The 24972-nt window shown below is 44.9% G+C and overlaps 2 protein-coding genes across 2 annotated transcripts in view; one reads left to right on the forward strand and one right to left on the reverse strand.

The window, feature by feature from the left end:
- cope (COPI coat complex subunit epsilon) overlaps nucleotides 1-2149 on the reverse strand; it is a 14734-nt gene extending 12585 nt beyond the window's left edge. The window contains exon 1 of the mRNA XM_026158626.2: nucleotides 2012-2149. The gene's annotated coding sequence lies outside the window, so the exon portion shown is untranslated. The remainder of the gene's footprint in view (nucleotides 1-2011) is intronic.
- Nucleotides 665-18119, forward strand: tnfaip8l1 (tumor necrosis factor, alpha-induced protein 8-like 1). Its single transcript, XM_026158627.2, has 3 exons — nucleotides 665-1000; nucleotides 13580-13859; nucleotides 15799-18119. The coding sequence occupies exons 2-3, from the start codon at nucleotides 13588-13590 to the stop codon at nucleotides 16085-16087; spliced, it is 561 nt and encodes a 186-aa protein (XP_026014412.1). The 5' UTR covers nucleotides 665-1000; nucleotides 13580-13587; the 3' UTR covers nucleotides 16088-18119.
- The last annotated feature ends 6853 nt before the right edge of the window (nucleotides 18120-24972 follow it).

Genomic DNA, 24972 nt, shown 5'->3' on the forward strand with positions numbered 1-24972 from the left:
CAATCTCACCACTGCAACTGTTCCATGTTATCCTCATTGTCACAGACTCATCCCATAGAAACACAAATCTTACAGTAAATGAGATTATACAAAAATGTTCTTGTAGCTCAGTAAGATAACGCCTCAATAATCACACCTGAACATAGCACTGCAAGTGCAAGAGTATCAGGCCTACATCATATATATAAAATAAACTATTGTCTTAACATAACAATCCAAAACGGACATGACCTTGGGAATTTCTGTATCCTCATTAGACAGACGGGGAAACACTTCCCCTGTCCCGAAAACATCCGCTGATAGTTTCCCCCTCTCTCACATCAGGATCATTATCCCAACAGCCTGCTCTCAGCAGCGTTTAGCACATTTTGTCTGCAAAACTGTCACCAGAAGCACCAACGCAGGCTAGAAAGACACATTATAGGCTATTTATTATTTTGACCCTGACAGAAAAGTTGCTCCCACAGTTCCTGCTCATTGTTCCCCTAACACCGTTTCCTCTGGGAAACTTTCAGCCTTGGGAGTGGGAGCTGGACGAGGATAATTACTGGAAGCCCTGCACGGGGGCAGGGACTGCGCTGGCTGTAAATGGCCCTTTTCTTTCGGCCTGATTGGGCCTGGACCACTCCCCCTCGTTGCTCCTCCATTGGTCCGAGCCCACATCAATCTGGTGATTTCCAAGTGCCCCTCAAGTTTGAAACTTTTTTTACGAGTGGGAGGAATCGAGTTACAGCAAACTGTGGTAACTGATCGCAGCAGCCGAGGGAAGAAAACACGCGTTCAATAATTTACACATCTGTGCCGAGGACACGGTTACAGAACAAAACCTGAATTGAACAGCAGCGAGGACGTTTCACGGCCGACACGCAGCAGAACGAGTGGAAGAAAACCTGAATATGCTGTGAAGTGAATTCATCTGCTCTGCCAGGATGAACTCTTTTCGCTCACAGTACTAACTTGCTGTCATCTGGCTGACCGTGTCCCCGTGAAGCTGAGTAAGGTGAGTCCCACCTCAACGGCCGACCAGTTCTTAATGAAACCTCCCAGCGGCCTGTGGTTAAGCCAGCTCCCCCTCCTCTCCTCGGACAAACACGGACTTGATGAGAGCTGTTTTTGTTTTCTGCGTTTCTTTACGTGTTTGACAGCCTCCATGTTTGGCTCGAGCTCAGCGGAAGTAACGGCCAATCAGTTCGTGCGTGATTGGGATACTTTAGCGTCTGATAAGAGATTTAGCGGCTAACGGACCGTTTCCGAAGCGAAGGAGAGTCGCTCGGGTTGTTGGTTTAATAAGATGTGGACGCGGTGCGAGAAATGAAAGATAAACCGAGTTTGTGCTTCTCCACGCGGAGGATCATTAGGATCATGTGTCTGCTGTTATTAGTCATTGATTGGTAATGAGAAAGCACCGCTGAAGCTCTGACTGTGGGGGTGGTGTACTCTGCCAGCCGCCCATGTTTCAGACTTGTGCGGCTTTACACCGTGTTTGCTGGATTTAATAGGAAGACATTAACGTTTATTAGTAACCATACTGTACACACTACAGTGGGACTGTGCAAAAGTCCATGATCATTTTGTTTACAAGGACCTGTGCCTTGTAATCTTTCACAGTTCTCCTTTGGATACTGGCTGCGTTTTAAGCTCAGTCCTTGTACCTTTTTGTTGAACCACTTGTGAATCATACAACCACAAAAAGGAACCAAAATCGATGGACAAACCAGTATTGTGTCTACACGTGACCGACAACTTGGCAGAGAACCAATTTTAAATGGTATCTTTGGGCACTTTGTTACTAACAGCCTGTTGCAAAAACGCATCATTTGTTAAACAGTTTCAAAATGGTAGTTTTGATGCTGCAGGAGCGATTAGCTGAAAACCTGCCATATCTCCACATGGTCTGCAGTGAGTCCTTAAAAAGTCTGAGGCACGTGGAGGGCAAAAGCAGAAGTGGCAGACTTAAAAATAAAAACTACCTACAGTATTAAGAAATAATGAGGGGGGAGGCTGCAAATACCTGACAAAGGACTGGAGAGCTGCATCTGGGCCTTCAATCGATCCAGCTACTGTTTGCTGAAGCCTCATCAGAAATTGTCCCAGTGGAAGAGTGACTGTCAATAGGTCATTTTTAAAGAACTCCAAGAAGTGCAGTGATAACGGTTCTTCATCAATGCAGTGAAGGACACAGATGCGTATGGAGGTCAGGAGAGATGTGCAACAGTTATGTATTAGCCTCACAGTCTAATCCTCAGCTTATCAAAATCAAAACTGTGGGAAAAACCCTCTAACACGCACGTTTTGTAACACATTGCTGTGTTTACATTGCAAAGCTTTTCTCCATGACAAGGCCGGGGGTGGATGAATAGCTTCACTGTGCAGTGGTGGCACACATTACCACGCTCAGCCTCAGAAGGCATGTTAAATGAAATATGGCCTTGGATTAGGACTCGGAGGTCCGTCTCTCCGTGCGCAAGCAAAACTGCTTTGGCATTTTTCGACCTGCTGTCTTTTAGTCGCAAAGCCTTCCTTTGTAGCGTCGTTGTTGGTGGCAACTGCAACAAGTGAGCCGAGAAAGAATGAACAATAGAGTAACTGCAGGACCTCATTTCAACACCTGCTGTTTTTGAAAAGGGAAAGGTGGAGGCTGTGCCTTTAAATCCTCCTAAACTGCATATTTAATTGGCTATATTTGTCTCCTCTTACTCTTTAGAAATGACGATGGGCATTTTTCTGGACTATTTTCCAATAACAGGTCATAACCTTTCCACAAATCCCTGAAGCGATTGCCTTCATTTTCTAAATGAAAGCCTGCAGCAGGTTGTGCACTGGTCATGCAAAGCAAAACCACCTCCAGTGTTTGGGAAGTGGGATCATTATTTTTGAGGTTTTGCTGTATGCAAGATGAATTGGTTAATCAGTGTAACAATCAATAATGAGAATAATCATAAGTTATAGCTGTAAAGTAATCATATTGGCCTCCATTGCTACAGACAGCCGCAGAATAACTGATGGCAGGTTTTAAGAACTATAAATATGTTTTCCTCATTAATCGTGGCTTTTGTGTTCATTGTTTTTTATACTGTATGATTTTTGAAAGACAATCAATAATATATAAAGCTTTCCCAGCAGGATTAAGCAGACGCTGGTAAGCCTCGTCTGTTTGTATTTCCGTGTAACTCTATCTGTGCGCATCTCCTCCTTTGCGTGTCTTGTCGAGCAGGACAAAGCAGTCACGTTGCTCTACATTCCCCATGCAGTGTTATTAAGGGCAGTGCATGAAATTGCGGCAGTAATCCCAGAGACACTGTTGGTCCTGCTGAGGAGACGCCATGGTTACTCATTAACAAGACAAGAGAGGTGTTTGACCTTTCTTTTACTGGCCTGCGACGCTCAGCCGAGCACGCAGGTGGCCGCTAAAACCCGTGATTCTGCATGAAAGGCCAGCGCTGTATGACCTGAAAATATCGTGACGTTACCTGAAATAAAGGCAGCGAGGGACGGTATCAGTTATGTCACAATCATATCCTCTCGTGCTGGTGACCCCTCTGTTTTCACTAATCCTCAGCCCTGCTGTTCTTGCAGCCAGGCGCGCTCCTTTTATTAAACATCAAGTTAGCAAATTATGCTCTCTGGGCTCTGAGGTAAGGCAAATTAGTCATAATGTGTCGTACTCCTATGGTGGCCTTAATTAAAATGTCACAGGCCCGGCCATCAGTCACAGCACGAGCAGCTTGACTATGTCCTGCATTATTTGCAGCGGTGTTAACGTGATAAATAATACAGAATTGAAACTGAAACACATCAGTTAAAGCGAAGTAACAAGCAGGCTGTTTATCCCTCTCGATTTGTTGCCAGTCTTTCTCTTTGCACGTTGGTCCAAATTAACTGGGCTCTAAGTTAAAACAACTACCCACTTATGCATTTTAATGCAAGAACAAATGTTGTCAGTGAGTGCTGCGCTGGCCCCCAGGCAGCGCGGCAGCGACTGTATTCCCAGCCTTATTACACATGCGTAACACTGACTGATGTTCCTAAATTATTGCCAGCAGCTCGCAGTTGCTGTCTCTTACTGTATGCGCTGACGGCCCACCCTTTATCCGTATCCCACGTGTCTGCCTGAACCTGTTGCTCCACAGCAGACTGCTCTTAGCCTTTAGTCTATTTTAGTCCATATCGGCAGACTGAATTATTAATTTCCGATCCATTATGTGCCAATGCGTTAATTATTAATTGTTGAGCGGGCTCTGGCAGATCTGAGGAAAGTGTTAAAAAGAAAAGAAAATGGGGGGTGGGTTGGAGTGCGGTTTCTGAGCGAAAGGCATTGATTGCTTCCTTTCGTAGCAAATCTGCACAAGTCTTCAGAGATGACTGTGTGGGAAGCAGAGGGCTCGCCATTCAAAGCATGCATGTTGCATGTATGTTCCCCCATCCGCGTGTTCTGCGTGCAATTATGGCTCTTCATGTCAGCACTGCTGAGCTGGATGAGTGCGAGCAGAGAGAGCATCATTACGCAGACATACAGCTGTTAGCACGTACAATGCTCCCAGCTCTGGCTCTATTAGCAGTCAGCACCTCCTCTGTTATGCAACACCTCAAGAGAAGAGCGAGACAAACACTACAAAAGTTGATGAAAGATGAAATTGCAGCGTTCACTTGTCCTGAAATCCTGCAACAGTTGAGTGGCTCCATTGGCGCTCATTTGAGTGGTTACTCTCATAACACAAAGCACGGATGTACCTTATATAACAACCTGGATTGTCTATTGTATCTCAGAGTGGAGACAGATTATATCATACAGCTGGGGAGAATGTGTAGAGAAGTCTGTTTTTTTCCCTTTCATTCAAGGTTTGCCACACAAAAATCAATTTAATGACATCGTTAATGTTTTGGGGATTTTCCCCCCCAAACCTGACACTTTGTTTTTCTTACAGCTCTGCAGTTTTACGAGGCTTTTAAATGGAAACGCTGGTACACTGGATGCATCTTTTTTAATAACTTGTGGAAGTTTAACCAGAAGCAAGAAAGCAAATACAACACACCAGTGTGTACACAGCAGGGCGTCGTCCAGTCCAGTCCGGCAGCCGTGCAATAAATGCTTTGTTATCATGCAGATTTTTTTGTTGTGTCGAAGAAGTCTCGACTCTGCTCCTTTTGTTGATGCTCGACTGTAATGCAAAATGCAGGGCAGCCATTAACCTTGCACTGCTGCTCTAATATTGCAATTAACTGCTGATTACTGGAAATAACCAGTAAGTAATCCTGAATTAAAAACTGAATGCCGTCAGTTGTGCAATCAAGTGCTTTTTGATTGCTGGTTTGAATCTGAATGGATGAACTATTTAACCAGTGGGAGAGCAACAAAAAATATTTTTCCAAAAAAGCAAATAAGACTAAAAACTCTTAAGAATAAATTGCTATTCATAAAAAAACCGATAAAAATATCGATCCTGTTTGCAGCACCTTTTGTCTTTTTGTGGTATCTGTTATTTTACTTGGACGACTACAGCAGGAAATGACAGGAGAGGAGCGATCTGGAGTGGTAGAGGATGTGGTAAAGGTCACTTGCATGCTCGCCGAGGTTTATGCTTTTGGAAAGGTGAGACTTAAAACCGGGAAAGAGTCTTCCTGTGTTTAATTCACCTGGACGCATTATTTTGTGTTCGCAGCAGATAAAAATAGTTAGTGAGAAATGCCAGAGGTAATTATCGACACGTGATGCAGTGGAGAGCAGATAATGGGGCTGTTTTTTGTTGTTGTGCAGTGCACAATTCAGTATGATTTATGTCTCTTCAGTAATCGCCTCCATCCTGAAGCGGTGAAGATTTTTCTCTGCTGATGGAGTTGTCTTTTTCAGGGTCACAGTGCCCCAATCCATGTGACTAGCGATCCCTGAAGAGCATGAAAGTCGTGACATTTTCTGCTGCCATCAACCAATCACTTAGAGGATGAAGTGTCATGGAAAGTTCTACAGACTCTGCCAAAGCTTTTTTAGCAACTTTTGGTGGCCAAGCAGTGTAGAAACACATCTTTCACTGGTTTTTCTCTTTATGCTGGCTCTTATCAGCATCCAACAAGCTGTCTAGATTGGCAGCAGGTATTAAAGTGGTGGTATTTTGGTAGCTGTGACCTCCTCTTCCTCGTGAGGCACAACGCCACGGTTTAGAGTGGGCGGTAGCTACAGGTGTATCCAATTTCCACCTCTTTTTCACCTGTCACACCTCAGCTTTAGTTTGATTGACAGGTGAGTATAGCAGATGCTGAGGCTGCAGCCTGGATCCTGAACAACGCTCCCCTTTGGAAAAGCAATGCTGCGCTCGTATCATGTTGGTTTCATCCTACATGTGAGCAGCCAGAAGCCAAAAACATGTTTGTGTCAAGTAGCACGTGTGGACCATAAAACAACACGTGCAAATCAAATAATGCTGAAATAATGTCAATAACTATCCCCTTTGTTGGGGAAATGTAAATAGTTTTGGTTAGATTTCCAGTTTTTGGGCCTTTATGGAAATTTCTTTAGAACTTGTTTGTGATAGTTTTAGGGTTGGGGTGCCATCACTAATGCATCAGACCTCAGGTTAAGTTAAACACTGATTGTTTCCACTGTGAGGATTTTGTAAATTTTCTTTGTTTTATAAATTTGGAAGTTGCATATTTTGAAATTCTACACTTAAACTGTTTGTTGTTGTTGTTGTTTTTTCGTTGGGCTCATTGAATCAGAGCCTGACAGATATTAGATTTTTGGGACAAATTATTTTTACATTATTTTTCAGCTACAAGTATCGATTTCTGATAAGGTTCAGGATCTTCTTTTTAAAAATGCCACTGAAACCATAGATGGTATAAAATAGACACAGATTCCAGGCCTGAAAAGTGAAGGCAACAATTAAGTTTAAATTAATTAGTACATTTTGATGGCCACCAGGGGGCAATATCAGTGTTTGCGAAAAACCAACAACTACACGACCTCGGTAAACGACTTGTCTTTGACAGCTCACAAATGCTAATGAGCGGTTTCACGGTCAAGGAGTGACGTGGTTATGCTTCAGTCCAGCATTGTTACAACTGTTTACTGCCACCAGGGGGCAGCATCACAAACAAACGTACTTTAGTTTTTCCTCTTCTTCAGGCAGTTATACCAATATTGTTATAATGCTGTTTTTCCAGCCAGTTAGCATTCGGCCTATGTAACGCATGCTTGTGTTTTGTTATCTTGAGTTTTCTTTTTGTTTGGTGTGCTGCACACAAGCGCGCCTTCTTCGGTTGCATCCCCATAGTCCTTTGCTTCCGGAAGCCAAATTTGTGCCGCGAGTCTGACCCATCTCTCAGTCGGCACATCTGGTTTCAAAATGCAAAACTAGCAATGGCAACCCCAAAAATGGGCGACGGCATGCCGACGATGACATAGCGCGTGTAAGATGTTTGCATTGGCTCTGATATGAGCCGATGCTAATATGATTACTAACATCTTACATATGTTTTTGGGGGTTAGTCCTTGTGACCTTTGGCCTCCTTTAAGGGGGAAAAAAAGGGAGCTTTAGTGATGACACATTCATTCGGCTCGATGAGTTATTATTTCTGTCATCATACAATGAAATCCAACTATAGTGACAAAAAAGTATTTTAAATTGTGGCATTTGTTTGGTAACTGGGAGCGTCGAGGCTGTAGCCACTACATCAAGATCTTGTTGCTGTCTTTACAGCTCGTCTTCTCTGTATCAGTGTAAAAGGTCACAGTGGCCACATTACAGAAACACTAACTGAAAGTGACAGCCAGTAGGAGTTGTCATCCCACTTATTCCTCTTTTCCCATATGACCTGGAGAAGCTTTTAGCTGCCGCGTCTCCACCGCAGACCGCGCTGTCACCTGCCCTGAAACTCAAACAAAGGAAATTAAATGTAGATAATAAAGGTGGCTATCCGGCTTAAATAGTCCTCTGAGGAGTAGGGGGGGGACAGGAAGGTCATTTTATTTTATTTTTTTATTTTTATAAAAGTCATCACAGCTTCTCGTCACCGCGATCCTTCAGCCAGGCTGCCACGCAGGCTTGACAGGCCTGTCTGCACCTGCAGGCGGGAGCGTCCCTGGGTTCATTACCCAGGCTCCCTTATTGTCTTGAGACATCAATCCGACACTCTGTGGGGTCTGGTTTCATTTCCCATGAGTCATCTTTGCTTTGAGATTTTTGCTCAGTGTCTATATGAGCGAGTGCAGCTCATTTTGAGTGAGTATATGAGTTTGTGACTTGTCTCACTGCTGCAATTATAAGTGCTGAGCTCTCGGCTGCTGCAATCTGTCTTTGTTTCATGTTCAGCTGCTCAGTAAGTCGGCCTATCAGTAACGTGTGTGAGCCAACAGATGTTTGTTCCTCTGATGTCTGCGTGCACTGATGACTGTGGCTCGTACACTTTGCCACAATACTCAGCAGGATTTGCCGTTGTCATGTCTTGTTTTGCCTTAAATCCGTTAAAATGTTGCCTCTAAATACTACGGAGACGCCGTGTTGGGGTTGGCGTGCTGTCTCTGGACGCCGCCGCGCTTCACAGGCCATTTAGATTTGGCACTAAGCGCTTTGGTGCAGCAGAGTCACAGAAGAAAAATAGGATTTGAATCGAAAACCTTTTCATCGCTTGTCCCTTGAGAGCATGTTTTCGCAAAACCTTTAGCTTTGGGCGGGGACTAAGAGCCGGAGTGAGGATATCCTTCCGTCCTCGAGATAAGAGTGTCAGGAGTCTGTTTGTCACTCTTAAGCCTCGAGTGAAGCCAGAGGCAGACAATGCTGAGAGCCAGACATTTGAATTGTACGACAGGCGAACCCTCCACCCTTCCCCACTTCTTGCCTTCCTCCTCTTCCAGCTCGTTGGCGGGCCTCGGAGAGTCGACAGCTACGACGCCTCAGATCTGCAGCAAAAGTATAATTTAATGAGCGCCATGAAATCACCCTTGAGCCTGTAAATGGCGTCTGCCCATTATCCATTTGCACTTTTCGAAACTCTCGTACATCCATCAGCGGAGGCAGCGAGAGGATGGAGGCTGATGCAGACGCGTGTTCTGATAAGTGCATCTCCTGTGGAGGCCGTCCTCTGTGATTAACTCGTGTCAACAGGACAAAGTGACGTTTCTTTTCTTCCAGTTGTCACTCGCATAGAAATAAAGATTCCAAGTTCAGGTTTTGTTTGTTTGGGTTTTTCTCTCACTCTGATCATTAGTGTCTTTCTCATCTTATCCGTTTCACACGCGTTGCATCAGAGCAGGATTTTCTGTAACAAGCGTAGCACGGCAAGTTTAGAGTTACGAAGCGGTCGATAGGGATCTGCCAGTGATCCTTGATCAGCGCGGCGAGAGGCCCGATTAAATGTCCAGCACCTGCAACAAGACGCTGCGAAAACTAGATTTGGCGTGAGACGGTATATAAATGACCCCTCGTGCTAACGCCCACAGTTATTTCCTGCATGTTTCAGGGTTGATGTACAACAAACCTCCACCCCGGCTCTGCCTCTCCTCGCTCCTCTCTGGGAAGCATCCTGCTGACACTCACTCCGAGGAGTCTTATTGATATTCTTCAAGAGGCATTGCAGAGAGAGAGCAAGGGAGGAATGAAAGTCACACACTGTAGCAGGCAGCAGATGCGCTACCTTCCAGTACCAACGACGGCAAACGTCACAAGTCACCCAGCAGGGATGTGTCAGCGCTCTGCGTCGGCTGCACTAATTGCACCTCTCACGCTTTGTGTGCACGTTATCCGGATTATTACGGAGAGGCAATTTGCCATTCATGTATTTGTTTACAGTTAATCCTCTTTAACGTGGAGACGTATGGCGTGAAGAGTAATCACTTATGATGCGAACAGGACATTTGTTTCAGTGCAGCAGCCACGCGTTCGGCGACGTGCGGCTCGTCAGAGGATTTATACAGGGTGTGACTGTTTGCCTCATTTCTATGCGCATTGTTTTCCACTAATCCTCGCATTTGGCTGAGTCATTGTCATTTTTTTTTTTTTGCTGTGCGATCAGTTTACACAATCGGACGAAAATAAGTTTATTAGCCGATTAGTCAGCCGACAAAAACGACCTGGATTTGTTTTAGCTGGACACAAACCAGTCGCTGCCTCCTGCACCAGTCTTTCAGAATCAGCTCGCTTTCAGTATATTTAATGAAGCCATGCAGAATTTTTACCTTCACGCTTTACAAGCACAGGGGTCAAAGGTTATGATGCATTTTTAATCAGCTGTTTCTCAGGTGGTTTGATGGGAACTAAATTTAGCTGTTTTTGTTTGTTTTAGTCCCAGAAAAGTCAAAGTTTGACACTTGACCTTTGTCTTCATCAGACTATAGCAGTCTTCACAATCCAAGATATTATTATATTCCAAAAAGATTTTAGCTTCAGTTTTTCTTGAGACAAAATGATTTTTCTTATTTTAGATTTAAAGTATTAAAGTTTAAACTAAAAGTAAAAAGGAGCCAAAAGTGGAGTGCCAACGTTTGGTGCTTTTTGTTTTGGACACTTTTCAGTAGCAGAATGTGCTGAGGTTTCAGTCTCGACCCTACAAGCTCAGCTTGATTCGTACATCTGCACTGAAACGTTGCCTCAGGCTGATCCTACGTCAGTGGCAAACGCTGTTGGCACCGTTACTCTCGTGCGTGAAGGTGGGATTTCCGCCTTTGAGTCGCTCCATCCTCTCCTGACCATTCAAAAAAACGTCTGCAGGAGAAACCCAGTCAGTCGCTCGGGTGTAGTTATGTGAGGGTTTGTGGTTGGGTTTTGGCATATCTACAGCTTAGATGACGGTACAGGAGAAATCTTTGTTGGGTGATTTACGTTAAATTGAAAGTGTGTCATTAACGTGTCAGGACACCGCTGCAGCTTCATCTACAGCTCGGCTCTCAAAGCCTCGGCTCTTTTCTGAAACATATTCTGTCATTTGGTGTTTTGACGACGGGGTCGCCGAACCGCCGTCTAACACGTCGGGCCAAAATCTTCCAGACATGTTCAATTTGTTGACATCTAGCGACTGCAAAGGCCAAGCATATGACCAACATCGTCTTCATACTCATCAAGCTGTTCACCGACTCCCCTCGTGCTGTACCGTGACTCATCAGGATGAAGGTGATCGCTCAGAACAATTTCATATCTGTTTTCAGTCCCCGCGTAGGTGACGCTTCACATTATTGGTTTAGTTTGTCACCTGTCTGTATATCAGAATATTTATTTATGTAAAACCGAGGCCTGTGTGTTTGTTTACAGAGCTCTGTTTACGGCAGAATAATTTTACATAATTATTAGGAAATAAATTGCAGCAAAGGAGACTCTTTGCATGTTTTCACAGCACATACTCGGCAGTAAACACTGAAAATAAATCGGTGACTTTAGATTTAAGTAATATTAAACATTTATGAGGCAGAAAATCTGAAGACTAATAGTTTGCCTATATGTTCATAATGATGTAGGCAGAAAATCTGAAGACTAATAGTTTGCCTATATGTTCATAATGATGTAGGAAACGTGACGTCTGCTAATGAGTACAGATGGCGGTGCTGTATTAGATTGTGAAATGCTGTGCACTCATCTTTTAGGGACCAGCAATATTTGTACCATATTTTCATGAATATTCCCAAAAAGACACATTTTTAAAGAACCTCCAGGAATTTTGAGCATTTAGTTCAAATTTCATATTAATCCATCAAACGGTATGTGAGAGATTTCAGTCCAAAGGTGCAAACACATTACGACGCCACTGTGACCACAGCGCCTGCAAGAGCTCCTAATCCGAGCGTGCAAAGATTGACACGTTTTAACTGCACGCTGTGACCACTTCCTGCCCAGCCAACAGGCGGAGGAAACGATGACACGTGCATCTCTGCTACACAACATACTGTACACTGGAGTTTGGATCAAGTCCACAGGAGGAAACTCTTTCTTGGCAGGTTTCCCTTCAGATTCACGTCAGGTGTGCAGTTTAACAGTCTGTAGCTCTCTGTTTGTAAATACAGCTTAGATTTGCTGTGGTTTCTTCCCAGTAGCCCTAACGATCTATTAAACTGCAGAGACCACTGACATGATGCAGTGAAGCCAGCGCTGAGCCCAGCACGTGTCATGTCTGGTATCTAAACACCAAAAGCAACTGAGTAATGTTATTGTCTCGAGTGGCTAAAAAAAATCAAACCCTGATCTGGATCTTTATTATATGAAGGTTTAGACTTAGAAATAAATTCCTGCCATTGTCCCACCTCTTCCTTGTGGATTCGTTAATATGTGACATGATGCGGCGTCCGCCCAACCCCTCCATCACGAGTCCCAGTGAAACGGCGAGCAGAGGAGAGAAACTGCAGCAGACTCTCACACTGCTGAAATTAAATTAGTGTCCATAAAATAGGTCAGTAACTTGAATAAAACGCTTCTTTGGGTTTTTGAGGCACTGAGTGGACACTCTGCACTGCGCTCGTACATCTCACCATCACTTATACTCACTTTATAAACACAATGAGGGCCAACGGTTTCAAAGAGAGGCTCAAACGCACTCAGCATGCAGGCATGATGAGACCTAAAGTAGAGAGAGGAGAAGCTCAGATTGCAACGATTACGTCTGTTTACTGTTTTAGTAAAGCCAAACACCGTATTCAGTTTCATTTAGAGTTCCTTTCTATATATTTCTGAGAGTGCGAACCTCTAAAAATGTTGAACATGTCCGAACAAAATGAAACTCGTAACACAGATGCCCCTTCCTTCACCCTCATTCTTCCCCCTGCATTATAAGGCAGGCGTGGAAAATGACTGCGGTGCCTGTTTACGCTCGTGCGCTCTGAGGTTATCCTTGGAGATCTGCGAAAGTTAGAGAGGGAGTGCTCAGGAAAATAGATTTTTGTTGCTTTATTGCTTTAAAAGGAGACTGTTCAAGCCTAAAGAAGTGACCTGCAGAAGGCTGCTGAAACGATACGGCGTGCTGCGCTCTCGCTCGCTCCCCTCAGCGAGGCTCTGAAAGCCAGCAGACCCGATGACCCCCCCCCCTCCTTCTGAGCCTCTATCACGGGCGCAGCCTTTCACTGAGTCACCCCACTTGCCACACAAACACACACTCAGAAACGACATGCATAAATAAATCCACACATGTGCAGAGTGGGCTCTGTCTGCCTCCTGCTCGCCTTGTTTCGTCAGTGCATTCAGCTGATGAGACGTTCGGATTACTTTGCCTGCTTTGCGTGGTCGGGATGTAACTGACTTTACTCCCACACGTGTAATGACACATTCTTCTCTAACTACCTTGCAGGCACCGAGCCAGAGGGTTGCTGGGACTAATTTGACAGCTGCCACGGCTCATTATCTGATAAAGCGGACAGTTCTCGGCCCCGCAGTTTAAACAGAATTCGACGATGCTATATCTTCACACATTGTGTGTTGGTAGTGTGGTATTCTTGGCTCATTTTGCTTTTGATATGAGAAGGTCAAAGAGGACATCTAAGAAACAGTTCTTGTTTTATTTCTCAATTTGTGCCAATTTTAGAAAACTTTCAAGATGTTTTCACGTTGATGGGGTTTATCGATAAGACTGTGGCTTGATAGCATGTTCTCTCTGTCTCTTCTCGACCCAGACTTGACCATGGACTCCTTCAGCACCAAGAGCCTGGCCCTGCAGGCGCAGAAGAAGCTGATGAGCAAGATGGCTACCAAGAGCGTGGCCAGCCTCTTCATCGACGACACCAGCAGCGAAGTGCTGGACGAGCTGTACCGCGTCACCAAGGAGTACACCCGCAACCGCAAAGAGTCCCAGAAGATCATCAAGAACTTGATCAAGATGGTGGTGAAGCTGGGAGTGCTCTACAGAAACAACCAGTTCAACAGTGAGGAGCTGATCCTGGTGGAGAACTTCAGGTGACGACCGTCATTTATCGCTCTCGTGTCTACACGAGGCAGTTTAGACCGAAGCCCAACTTTGCTGCTTCTCCTTCAAAGCCATGTTATAGTTTCCTGGTATGTGAGCATGTTAGGGTCCATGTTGGCTGATGTACCAACTACGTATGCTACAGATGAGCACCAGTTATATTTATTTAAAGGACATGAATGGGGATCATCCTCTGTAGAGGTGGGTGGTATAAACAGTATACGGTAGAAACTATGAATTTACCTGCAAATGATGGCGGGCGACAGTAAGTGCAAAGAGACGAGGCACGTTTTTGAATATGGAGAAAGCCAAAAACTGCGCTTCCTCCACTTCTGTACCGTTGATTCATTAATGTTGAATTCTCTCCAGTGGCTCTATTCCCATGTTGTTGCAGTATATGAATGACTAACCTCGTATTGTGGATGGATTATCTCAGCTGTTCTCCTGACTGAAGTTTGGTCCGTTTACAGCATCCTGCCATGCGATTGCATTTGTCCCTAACCATCAGGAACCCTCACGTTAACTTTTATCGAGGGGGAAAAAGTTAGCGTTCATCCTCCAGCTTCACTGTGTTTATGCTATGCTAATATAGCTGTGTCGCTAGCGATCACGTAGCACAGCGGTCCCCAACCCCCGGGCCTCGGACCAGTACCGGTCCGTGAGTCGTTTGGTACCGGGTCTTTTCACGTGTGTTATGAATAAATCTTTTTTTTTTCGGTACCGGTACTGGTTTTATTTTGTTGTATTTATCCGCGACACCTTAAAGGCCGGTCCATGAAAATATTGTCGGGCATAAACCGGTCCGTTGTGCAAAAAAGGTTGGGGACCGCTGACGTAGCACATCATTATATACCAGCTAGCCCAACTTCAGTAACCCTACAAACATCACTGCTGTTTAGTTTCTGTCTTCATTTATGTTGGAAGTGATAACAGAGCTGTACGTTTGAATTAGTTTCCAAAATCTCTCAGTCAGAACATGCTACATCATGTTTAGGTGGAAGCTAGCGAGCTAACCATCAAGCGGTGCGGCTTCGTAGCTTACCAAAGTCACACTAAAACATTTTTGACAGATGTTTGCGCGCCGTGTAGCACATACAATCTGTTCGAGGTCAGTAAGCACAACAGAATTCATACATAAGGCGCACTGTAGATTTTTGAGAAAATTAAAGCATTTTAAGTGCACTTATAATGCGGAAAATACGTATGTATGTATGTAAGCATGTTAGGGATCATCATCTGTTGATGCACCACCTATGTATGCTACAGATGAGCACCAGTTGCATTTCTTTAAAGGACATGAATGGGGATCGTCCTCTGTTCTGGACACAGACAGTATGTGAAGGTCATTTTATGTTTTGTCAGAGACGAACCTGCTGGAATAATATCTGTACAAAATCAGAAGTTTATCAACCTGCTGGTTCTTTAACAGCGATGCTACATTTTACCTTTGATTTCTTTTTCTTTCTTATGAAGCGATGCGGCTCTTACAGCAGAGTCCTCATCGCTGCAATAAACGATCGGTTACTCGACTGTGTCTGAGCGAAGTACAAGTCGTGTTATATTGTTGGTCAGGAGGCTGGAAGCCTTGTGAAACATTGAAGATGTGATTCTGGGGAGAAGTGCAGTTAAAGGATGTTTCTGTGTGCTGATGGAAGCAAATTAAGGGAATGGACATTTCCATCAGTTTATGTGTTTCCAGTAAAACCGAGCTCGGAGGGACGCAAAGCTGACACAAGCGCTCAGTGCAGAGACGGGTTATTATATTAGCATGGAGATGTGAGCTTTGCACAGGACAATACTATAACTAATATATGGGGGTTGTGAAAGTTTTCTGGAGAAATTCCTGCGGCAGCACTTTCTATTTTTACTTCTGCTGCTCTGGTCAGAATTAGAAAGTGACAGCGTCTCCTCTCTCTTGTCTCCTCGCAGGAAGAAGGTCCACACTCTGGCCATGACGGCGGTCAGTTTCCACCAGATCGAGTTCACCTTTGACCGGCGCGTCATGAGCGCCATCTTGAATGATTGCCGCGACCTGCTGCACCAGGCCATCAAGCGCCACCTGACAGCCAAGAGCCACTCGCGAGTCAACCACGTCTTCAATCACTTTGCCGACTGTGACTTCCTGGCGACTCTGTACGGGCCCTCGGAGGTTTATCGCGGCCACCTGCAGAGGATCTGTAACGGGATCAATAAGATGCTCGACGAAGGCAACCTCTGACCTCTGCCTCGGCGTTAGGCTCGTTTACCTCGAATCATCACGAAGCATTTCTCCTTTTTTTGAGACAACGATCGTGAACATTTTTCTTTTTCCTTTGTTTGTGTTTGCGTTTACTGTAACATCGAAATTCGCTTGGCAACTTTGTCCAAAGTATATTTCTTTTTCCAGCCTTCTTTTTAATGAATGTAAAACTTCATGCTCTTATCTCCATAGCCTTGACAACTGTGCCTTAAATAGCATATTTTATCTTCGTTCCAAGGGCTCGCTTTCTCTCTGTCACTTCAAAAAGGCAAGAAACCAGGCACAGGCCTCCAGCTGTATCTGTTAAATGGACAAAAGTGGGTCTGGGAGCAAAACGAGGAGAAGAGAGCGAATTTCCAAGGACAAAAAGAAGTTTTACTGTCTGTTTGCTTTTCCTGAAAGCAGTGTTGCACTCGATCCCAAACAAGCGCTGTACTGTAGTGAAACCATGTGAATGACGGCAGTAATCCTGCTCAGCCAGCATTTTGCGGCTCTCGCCATCATGCACTGAACTCTGGCTTTTTGTTTCGGAGCCACTTATAAACCCACATTTGCTTCCAATAGCCTGGTTTATAGCCACCACAACAAAGGCAAAGTATTTGGGTCATGGGGGGAATGTAAACTTGAAGGAATTTGAGCGTGCTGCGTGTTGTTGATCGTCTCTGCGCCGACTCGAATGTCTCGCCGCCTGGACGCTCATCTAGCCTGAAAAATCACGGCCGGGCGGCGAGGGCGGTGCACAATGTGGCACCAGGTGCAAAGATTGCTCTGGCATTTTGTCAGAAGGGAATTAAGCGCCAACTCGGTCGAACCGCTCGCCGTAACGGATGCCGTTAGTCCGGGGTCAGCTGTGTTTCAGGTTGGGGAGCCTCACGTTTATCCTTAAAAGCACTAAAACTCCAGCTCAAATTCTGACTGATCCCAACTAAAAAGTGAGCAGGCAGATGAAAGACTGCAGCACCGTGTCTGTGAAGAGCGCCGGGCAGAGCACGGAGATTAGAGCAGAGACAAACACAGCACCTGATTGTGCTCTCCCACTGCAATTATCGCTCCCCGCTCCAGGGTGGCGTAATGGCTGGGAGCCGGCCTCCGTCGAGCAGCCACTCCATTTCACCGCACGGCAGCCTCGTGTGATGAGATGGGGATAACGTCTCTGTTTGCGCGATGCCAGTCCTTCTAATGGAGTGAAAGATGATGTTGTGTTTCTCCCTTACAAAGGAGTATATGAGTAGTTACTACAGCCCTCTCCAACCTTGCATAATGGGCATCTTTCCTTTTTTTTGTCTGTGTTTTTGTATCACTGAGCCTGTCTGGGAGATTGTTTTGTGCCGCGGCCTCATTTTGTATTCTGTGTGTGTGTGTGTGTGTGTGTGTGTGTGTGTGTGTGTGTGTGTGTACCTGTGAGAGAATTGGAAATTGAGCCGTGTAATAAGCGCTGTGCATTCCCAGATAGGATTGCTGAAACTTTAACTTCTGCAGCAGCTCTGCCAAAGAGAGAGGAGAGAAGGGACTGCTGTTACTTAAAAAGCACTCTTTTTTTTTTTTTTTTTCCCCCCCAGGACAACACTTCAGAAAATGGTGTGAACGTGATCGTTCTAACCCCTTAATGGTGAAAATGAAGACCGAGGTGGTGGCTGTTGTCATTTTAGTCCTGCGCCGGTTTAATTGTGAGATGACTTCTCATTTGTTAGATTCATTTAAGACCAGCCTCATCATTTTGGGAAGGCTTTGAAGTAAATCCTTTAATTGTCTTTAAATGCAATTTTCTCCAAATCCTCCTCATCTCAGGGCGAGTTTCAATCTCACTCCTTCTGAAATCCACCAAAAAGCAGCACGAGCCCTCGAAACAGTCGCACTTATTTTACTCAAACGTGCTTTTCTTGTTGCATTTTCACTCTTGTGACTGTGGTGAGTGTTTTTATTTTCACTCGTGTACATAGGATTGTGTTTGTGCGTTCTCTGTATCCAGACACAACAAATTTAATACAAAATGCTTTTTTTTAAAAACTGATACATTTCCTGTCTTTTTATTTTTGTCCTAATCACCCATCTCCTTATCTGGATGGTGGATGTTTCTGACCCGATCAGGAGGGTCATCTGACTGCAGCTGACCTGGATTTAGTCGAGAGACAGACACACACACACACACACACACACACACACACACACACACGCCCCAGCTCCCAGCATTGTTAGGAAACTATGAAAACAAACCCATCTGACTGACAAACAATTCAACTTGGGGTCATTTCTTTCCACTTCCTATAAGGCCACGCCACAGTCAAAGGTAGAACAGGAAATGAGTAAGCCAGAGGACTTTGTGCTTCTGTTTTTGGAAGTTTAAACATTCGACTCAGCTGCTGCTTAATTTCAAGTGTACAACGAGCAGCACTCTGTGGACTCAGTTTGAGTTTAATCTGTCATTGACTTTGCTACTTCTCAGACTTTGGAATGATAATTTGGCCAGTAGCACGTCTGCTGATCCTCCCTGTAGCACACTTGAAAGGCTACTGCAGTACCAAGTGCCCATTTATCCTCTAATACGGTCATTATCTAAACGTGTGTGTGTGTGTGTGTGTGTGTGTGTGTGTGTGTGTGTGTGTGTGTGTGTGTGTGTGTGTGTGTGTGTGTGTGTGTGTGTGTGTGTGTGTGTGTGTGTGTGTGTGTGTGTGTGTGTGTGTGTGTGTGTGTGTGTGTGTGTGTGTGTGTGTGTGTGTGTGTGTGTGTGTGTGTGTGTGTGTACCCTCGAGTTCAAAGCTCTACGATGTGACTAAAGAGATGTGTGACCAACTCAGTCACGTCTTATTTTCCTTCCCGTTCCTAAAAGCCGTAACTTTGATATGGAGTAAACAAAAACATCTTTAAAGTTAAAGGGACAGTTCTCAGTAAAACCCTATTTACATATTTTGCTCCCAGCCTCTAGTGCTGTTTACCCATGCACATTGTTTTGGTGCGAGTCGCCCGGTTCTGGAGATGCCTGCCTCTCTTGAACATAATGAATCTCGATGGAACTCGCCTTGCGGTGCTCAGAGTGCCAGAAATGCATCTGAAAAATGTAGCAGCAGTGTCGCTCCAGAAATCATGGCTGATGACTCAAAAAAACACAAAACAAACCATCATATGAGCAGTTTATTGTAGAAACAGTTTCCACTCGGATACACCCGCCAACCGTATCGCTGTGCAGACAGCTTGAGATGGAGAGCCTTGGGATTGACAGGATGTAAACACTGATGATTCACCCATCAGCTGAGCTGTAATATCAGTCAGCTGAGTGCTTTCTGTGCTTGATGGATGGAGTTGAGTGGAAACACAGTAGTTCCTACATAAACGTCTCACAACAAGGTTTGCAGACTGTCAATTAAGCGGCGCCCTCGGGAGCTCGGCAGTGAAGGTAAAACTGCAGAACCACTAGGAGCCACTCGAGGCTGGCTCCAAAAGGGCGTCGACCCCCCCACCAACTCTGATCCTAAACGTTACAGCAGAGAGAGCCTGGTACAAAATACAGTTTGGCCTCTATCAGTAGTTTTGGCTCTGCTGCTGCGGGTAAGTCGAAATTTTAGGGTTTTTTTAGTTTCATAGTATTTTACAGCTCATTTAAATGGATAATTGAGTTGGTCAAAGTTAAGCATCTGCTAGACTTCATCCAATAATTTGAATCATTAAACTGTGTTTGCACTGTTGGACCACTTTTAATGGACCATCTGACCAACATTATTACTCTGTGTGGCATAAACTATCCAAGACATTAGGGCTTCAGTGTTGGTGAGTGAAATTCAGTTTTTATTCTCACTAACACAACTTCTGCTTTAGAAAATAAACGTGGGGTGACTAAAACACTGTATCCTCACACCACAGCAAAAGCAAGATTTGAATACCCCAAGAATTATGTGAACCGCTGGTAGCAACCACTTGGTGACGGTGGGAAGTAAAAACCCAACAGGAAGAAACATCCAGCAGAACCAGGCTCGAGGAGAGGCGTCCATCTGCTGCAACCACAAGGGGATGAGTGGAAGGAAAGGGCGAAAGGCACAATGTGGTTTAGAGAGACCGTTTAGTGAACACTGAAGATATCTGATAACAAGGGTCACCTGATCAAGCCCAAAACTAAAATGCTTTGAGTTAAAAGTGGAGAGAGTCCGCCTTCTGAATCCAAGCTGGCAGCTGGTTGCACAGGAGTGAGGCCTGAAAGCTGGAGGTCTGCCTCCCATTCTGACAACCACAAGGAAGCCAGCAGTCTGACTGCAAAGCGCTCTGCTGGGCTGATGTGGTAAAGTGTAAGATAGAAAGGACTGCTGCATTACTCATTTTAACTGTCCTTCAGATATTTTCATTTCAAATATAAAGTCACCAAAACTGAAAGTGAAGGATAATTTACTCATTTGTTAGTGTGTGACTCCAGAGGCCTGTGAAAGGAGCAGCAGAGGCAGCACGTGGAGTAAATGTGCAAAAACAAATCTGTAACTTGGTCTAAGCTTCGATGTTAGAAAAAGAAACACATTTTAATAAGACCTTTTGCCAAAATGTTTCTGTAGAATGAGCCCTTTGAGGTTTTTGTTGCTTGAAGCCTGACAGCAAAGTGCCATGTAGCTGCCGTCTCTGTTTCTGATGTCTGAAAAACTGGGAAACTCACACCAAATGATGTCGATGCACGTGTGAGGCTACAGGCCAGGATGAAAATATGTAAATGTGATTTTGAGGTGTGCGGCCCCTTTAAATGATTAATTTCTGTTGCTGCCTGAGAGGTAAAAGTGTCTCCGGGGGGAAGGAGGTGTGAGGGAATTTAAGTTTGCTTATTTTCTCATTTGCAGTGTGGGAGTCTCGCTTAAACACTTTCTGAAAATGAAAATTTCCAAATGACAGTCACGACGTGATTATCAGCGGATGTGAATGAGGGCTCTGATACATTTTGGTGAGGCTTCCATTGGGGCATAATTATCATTTTTACATAATGAAGTGACTACAAAGGAGCCGGCCTGCATCCTAAGAAGGGAGCCGAAACGACGAGGCATACAGAGGAACCATTACTCTTTCCGCTCGTGTTCGAGCCCAGATTACCGAGTTGTGATTTGCGCTATAGACTCGCACCCGAACTAAACGCAGCTGAGCTGAGATGCTGTGGCGTCGCACTTCTCTCTGCGATCAAAAATGACAAAAGGGATGATTTCCCTGCTCGGCTGCGTACAAACGCGAGGAAGGACGAACCGAGCAGCATTTCCACGGTCCATCCCTGCAAGGATACAGGCAGTTAGTTTTGGCACAAGACTGCGAAAACCTGGCCGCATGTCAATGCGGGCACAAACACCCTAATGTTTGAGTTGTGGGTGGTGCAACAAAACAAACCAAAGGGCATTGTGTTCAAACAACAGGCAACGCTCTGCCCTCGTACAACAACACGGCCGTATTTTTAGATTTTCTTTTATCATCCATGCCAGAATAAAATGCCTTTCAGGCCTAATGAGTGAGAAAGGGACTGGGCCTGGAGTCAAAGGATTAGTGGCACTGAAGAAAAAACTGCAAAATGAATCAACGGCCTATTTCTACGATGATAGCATTTATTGTGTCATTTTAAAGAAAACCAGCGGAGGAAACGTGTGTTTGCTGCAGGTTTGTTGTCCCCGCAGCAGAGCTTACGGACGGCAGATAAGATAGTTTGTCGTGTTTTGATTTGGACACAACATTATCTGTGGGGCTTTTTCGTCTCAAGGCCAACATCCCACTGTAACAACTGCTTCCACGCTTTCTTAATCTTATTACAGTGCGCGCACGCTCGTAAAAGAGGAGCCTCTTTTACGCGAGGCCTTTGCTGACCTTTTGAGCACTTGCAATTTTTTTCTCGCCACCAATCTCATGTAGGTTAGCTGGCAGAGCAGAGCCGAGCGAGTGCTGCTTATTATGTATTACTTTGCTTTTGTAGTCCCTCCACATCGTTACTCATCCAGTATGCTTAAAGGTGCTCTCCCCTCTGGCAAGCACAACTATGACAGTCAGCTTGGAAGTTAGAAGTCTTTCAAAACTCGCCTTTTTTCCCTCCCTCTCCCCGTGTCTGCCGCCTCTTTTCTTTGCCTCTCTTGGTGTCCCCACGTCTATCTCTTCCTTTCTCGCTCTAGTCCTCAGAGAGCACCTGACTGACGTGTTGTTCAAGGATGAAAAGCACAGTGGAGGGGAATCCAAAAGCAAACAACACAAAAATATACATGAGAGGACGGGAAAGACACTGTTAAACACGCACACACACACACGAGCATGCGCACACAGAAGTCTAAGAGGAACCCCTTAGGATTATCACCAGCGCGACACTGGACACTTCAGGGAAGACAGCATCTGCTCACTTCCATATTTAATACTGCAAAAAAAGAAGAACATTGTGTTCTCGAGAAACTTTTCATTTTCACTTTGTGTGAATGCAGAACCAAATACAGTCATGCGAACAGGTTTAATCCTCCCCAGACTTCACGTTTCCGCTGTCCAGGTGGCTATAGAAAGTTCCCAAGTGCCCCGAGGCATTCACACTGTGACTAAAAGCCATTTTGCACAGGAAATTTTGACAGACATGGGGGCCTTTGACTTTCAAAGAACTGCTTTTACATCCATCTTTTCCACCAAGTTATGTAAGGTTTCCTTGGTGCTCTCTCCCTCTCTGTGAGTGTGTGTGTGTATAAAAAATAATCATCCAGGACACTGGTGTATGTGCAGGGGCAGTAAAGTTTAGCAAACACACATGCAGGAGGCTGAAGTATCCGTGCGCACACGCTCTGCTGCTTCTCGATGGGCAGTCGGACTGCTGCAGGACTCAAAACAAGCGAGGGAGCGCTGCAGGAGGCAGTAGACAAGGTTACAAGGAGACCATATGCTCTGACTGCCTGTACGATGGTGACAAAAAGGCCTCCTGTTTAAAAAAGGACAACGTTCCCTTTTTGTTTTTGTCCTTCAATCACTCAAACACATATTCAGCGGATTAATATAATGGGGAGAATAAAGGCAACCGCGCTCGAGAGGCTGTCCAGCGAGCCTGAAATGGACAGCAACTGTGACAGCTGCTTATTCTGCATTGACTTTAAAATGAGCGATGATTGTGTGTTTGGCTGCCATGTTATTTATGGACCTCACAAAGTGGGTGGTTGATTGGAGGAAAGCTGAGACCTTGAAGAGGCCTGAATTCAAGGTCTTTAACACACACAGAAACCCACTCAGAGAGTTTATTGGAATGAATGTGCAATAGTAAACTGCTCTGCACTTCATCACTGTCTAGTGCAAACTTCATGTAACATGAAACCCCAGAAATGTCATGCTCGTTTTCATAGGTTTAAATCATCGCACAATAAACTGTGAAATATTATCTGCGGTCATCTGAGCGCGAGTGGTGCTGACGAATTCATTCGGTGAACCAGTCCCAGCACCTACCAGCCACATCACCTCCTCAACTGCTCGTTAATAAGTTAATAACATGGTGCGTTTAGACATGTAGACACGGTCAAGAATTTAGTGTTTTAAGCGACTGGTTGTTGGTGCCAGACTGAGTATTTCAGAAACTGTTGATCTGCTGGGATTTTCCTGCACAACCATCTGTAGAGTTCACAGAGTGCGATCTGAGAAAGAAAATTTCCAGTGAGCGGCAGTTCTCTGGGTGAAGATGCCTTGTTGATGTCAGAGGTCAAAAGAGACTGGCCAGACTGATTCGAGCTGATAGGATGGCTAAAAAAACACTTGTTACAGCCAAGTTATGCAGAGAAGCAGCTCTGAATGCAGCAGGAAACTGAGGCTACAGTTCGTACATGACAGAACAAGACGAGTCTCCGTTTCCACTGCAATCCTTGGATTTGGGTGGGAAAAATTTGGTGTAAACAACATGAAAGCATGGATCCATCCTGCCTTGTATCAGCGGTTCAGGCTGCCAGTGGTGGTGTAATAGTGTTGGGGATACTTTCTTGGCACACTTTGGGCCACTTGGTATCAAGCAGAAAAGTAGCAGAGTATTATTGTTGTCCAGCCCTTCGTGATCGCAGCGTACCCATCTTCTGATGGGCGCTTTCAGCAGGATAATGCGATAGTGAATTTCATGGCGCTCGAATGTCCTCCACAGCTACCAGATCTCAGTCGAACAGAGCAGGGATGTCAAAGTCATTTCACTCATCCAGGGACACATAAAGCCCACTCTAATCTCAAGTGGGCTGGACGAGTGAAACTCCACTTTCTGTCAGTGTAAAGATGGTCAACTACACATTCAATCACTGAGATGTGTTAATATAAGATAAAGAAGTGCAATTTCAACAGCACGTGTCAGTTTTTCTACATGAGAAATGTGTATAATTACAGAAAAAAGTGCTTTCATTTGCCCTGTCCTGACTGTATTAATAAAACATAAAGTTTTAAATGAACTGCTTTGGTGTAGTATGAACGGCTGTGGGAAAAGCTGTAAAACACATAAAAATACAGTTAAAGGTCCAAAAATGTATGCTCCCCTTCATATTTTCCAAAGCCACCCAGGGGGCCAGATTGGAGTCTTTTCTGGGACGATTGTGGCCCCCGGGCCTTTTGTGTGACACCCAATAGAGCAATATAGCACCTTTGGGATGTGGTGAATGCAGAGCCTACAACTCTGCAGCAACCTTTGCTTTGAAGAGTTAAGGCACCTCCGAAGGCAAAAGAGGGTCCAACGTACCTAAACTGGCTGGTGAGTGTTTGTCTCTGTGCTTCTGATCAATCTTTACAGCACTTTAAATTACTTGTTGTTCGCAAATAAAGCTGACTGATTAACCATTTGTGTCACAGTGAAATCCAGTGCAATAAAAATGCAATCTCCAGCTGTTAAGCGGAGCAGGACTCGGTTGCGTGCAGCAGGATGTCGTGAGCAGTAAGAAGCTGTA

This window comes from Astatotilapia calliptera, chromosome 23 (assembly GCF_964374335.1).
Source record: "Astatotilapia calliptera chromosome 23, fAstCal68.1, whole genome shotgun sequence".
In the NCBI taxonomy this organism is placed as follows: domain Eukaryota; kingdom Metazoa; phylum Chordata; class Actinopteri; order Cichliformes; family Cichlidae; genus Astatotilapia; species Astatotilapia calliptera.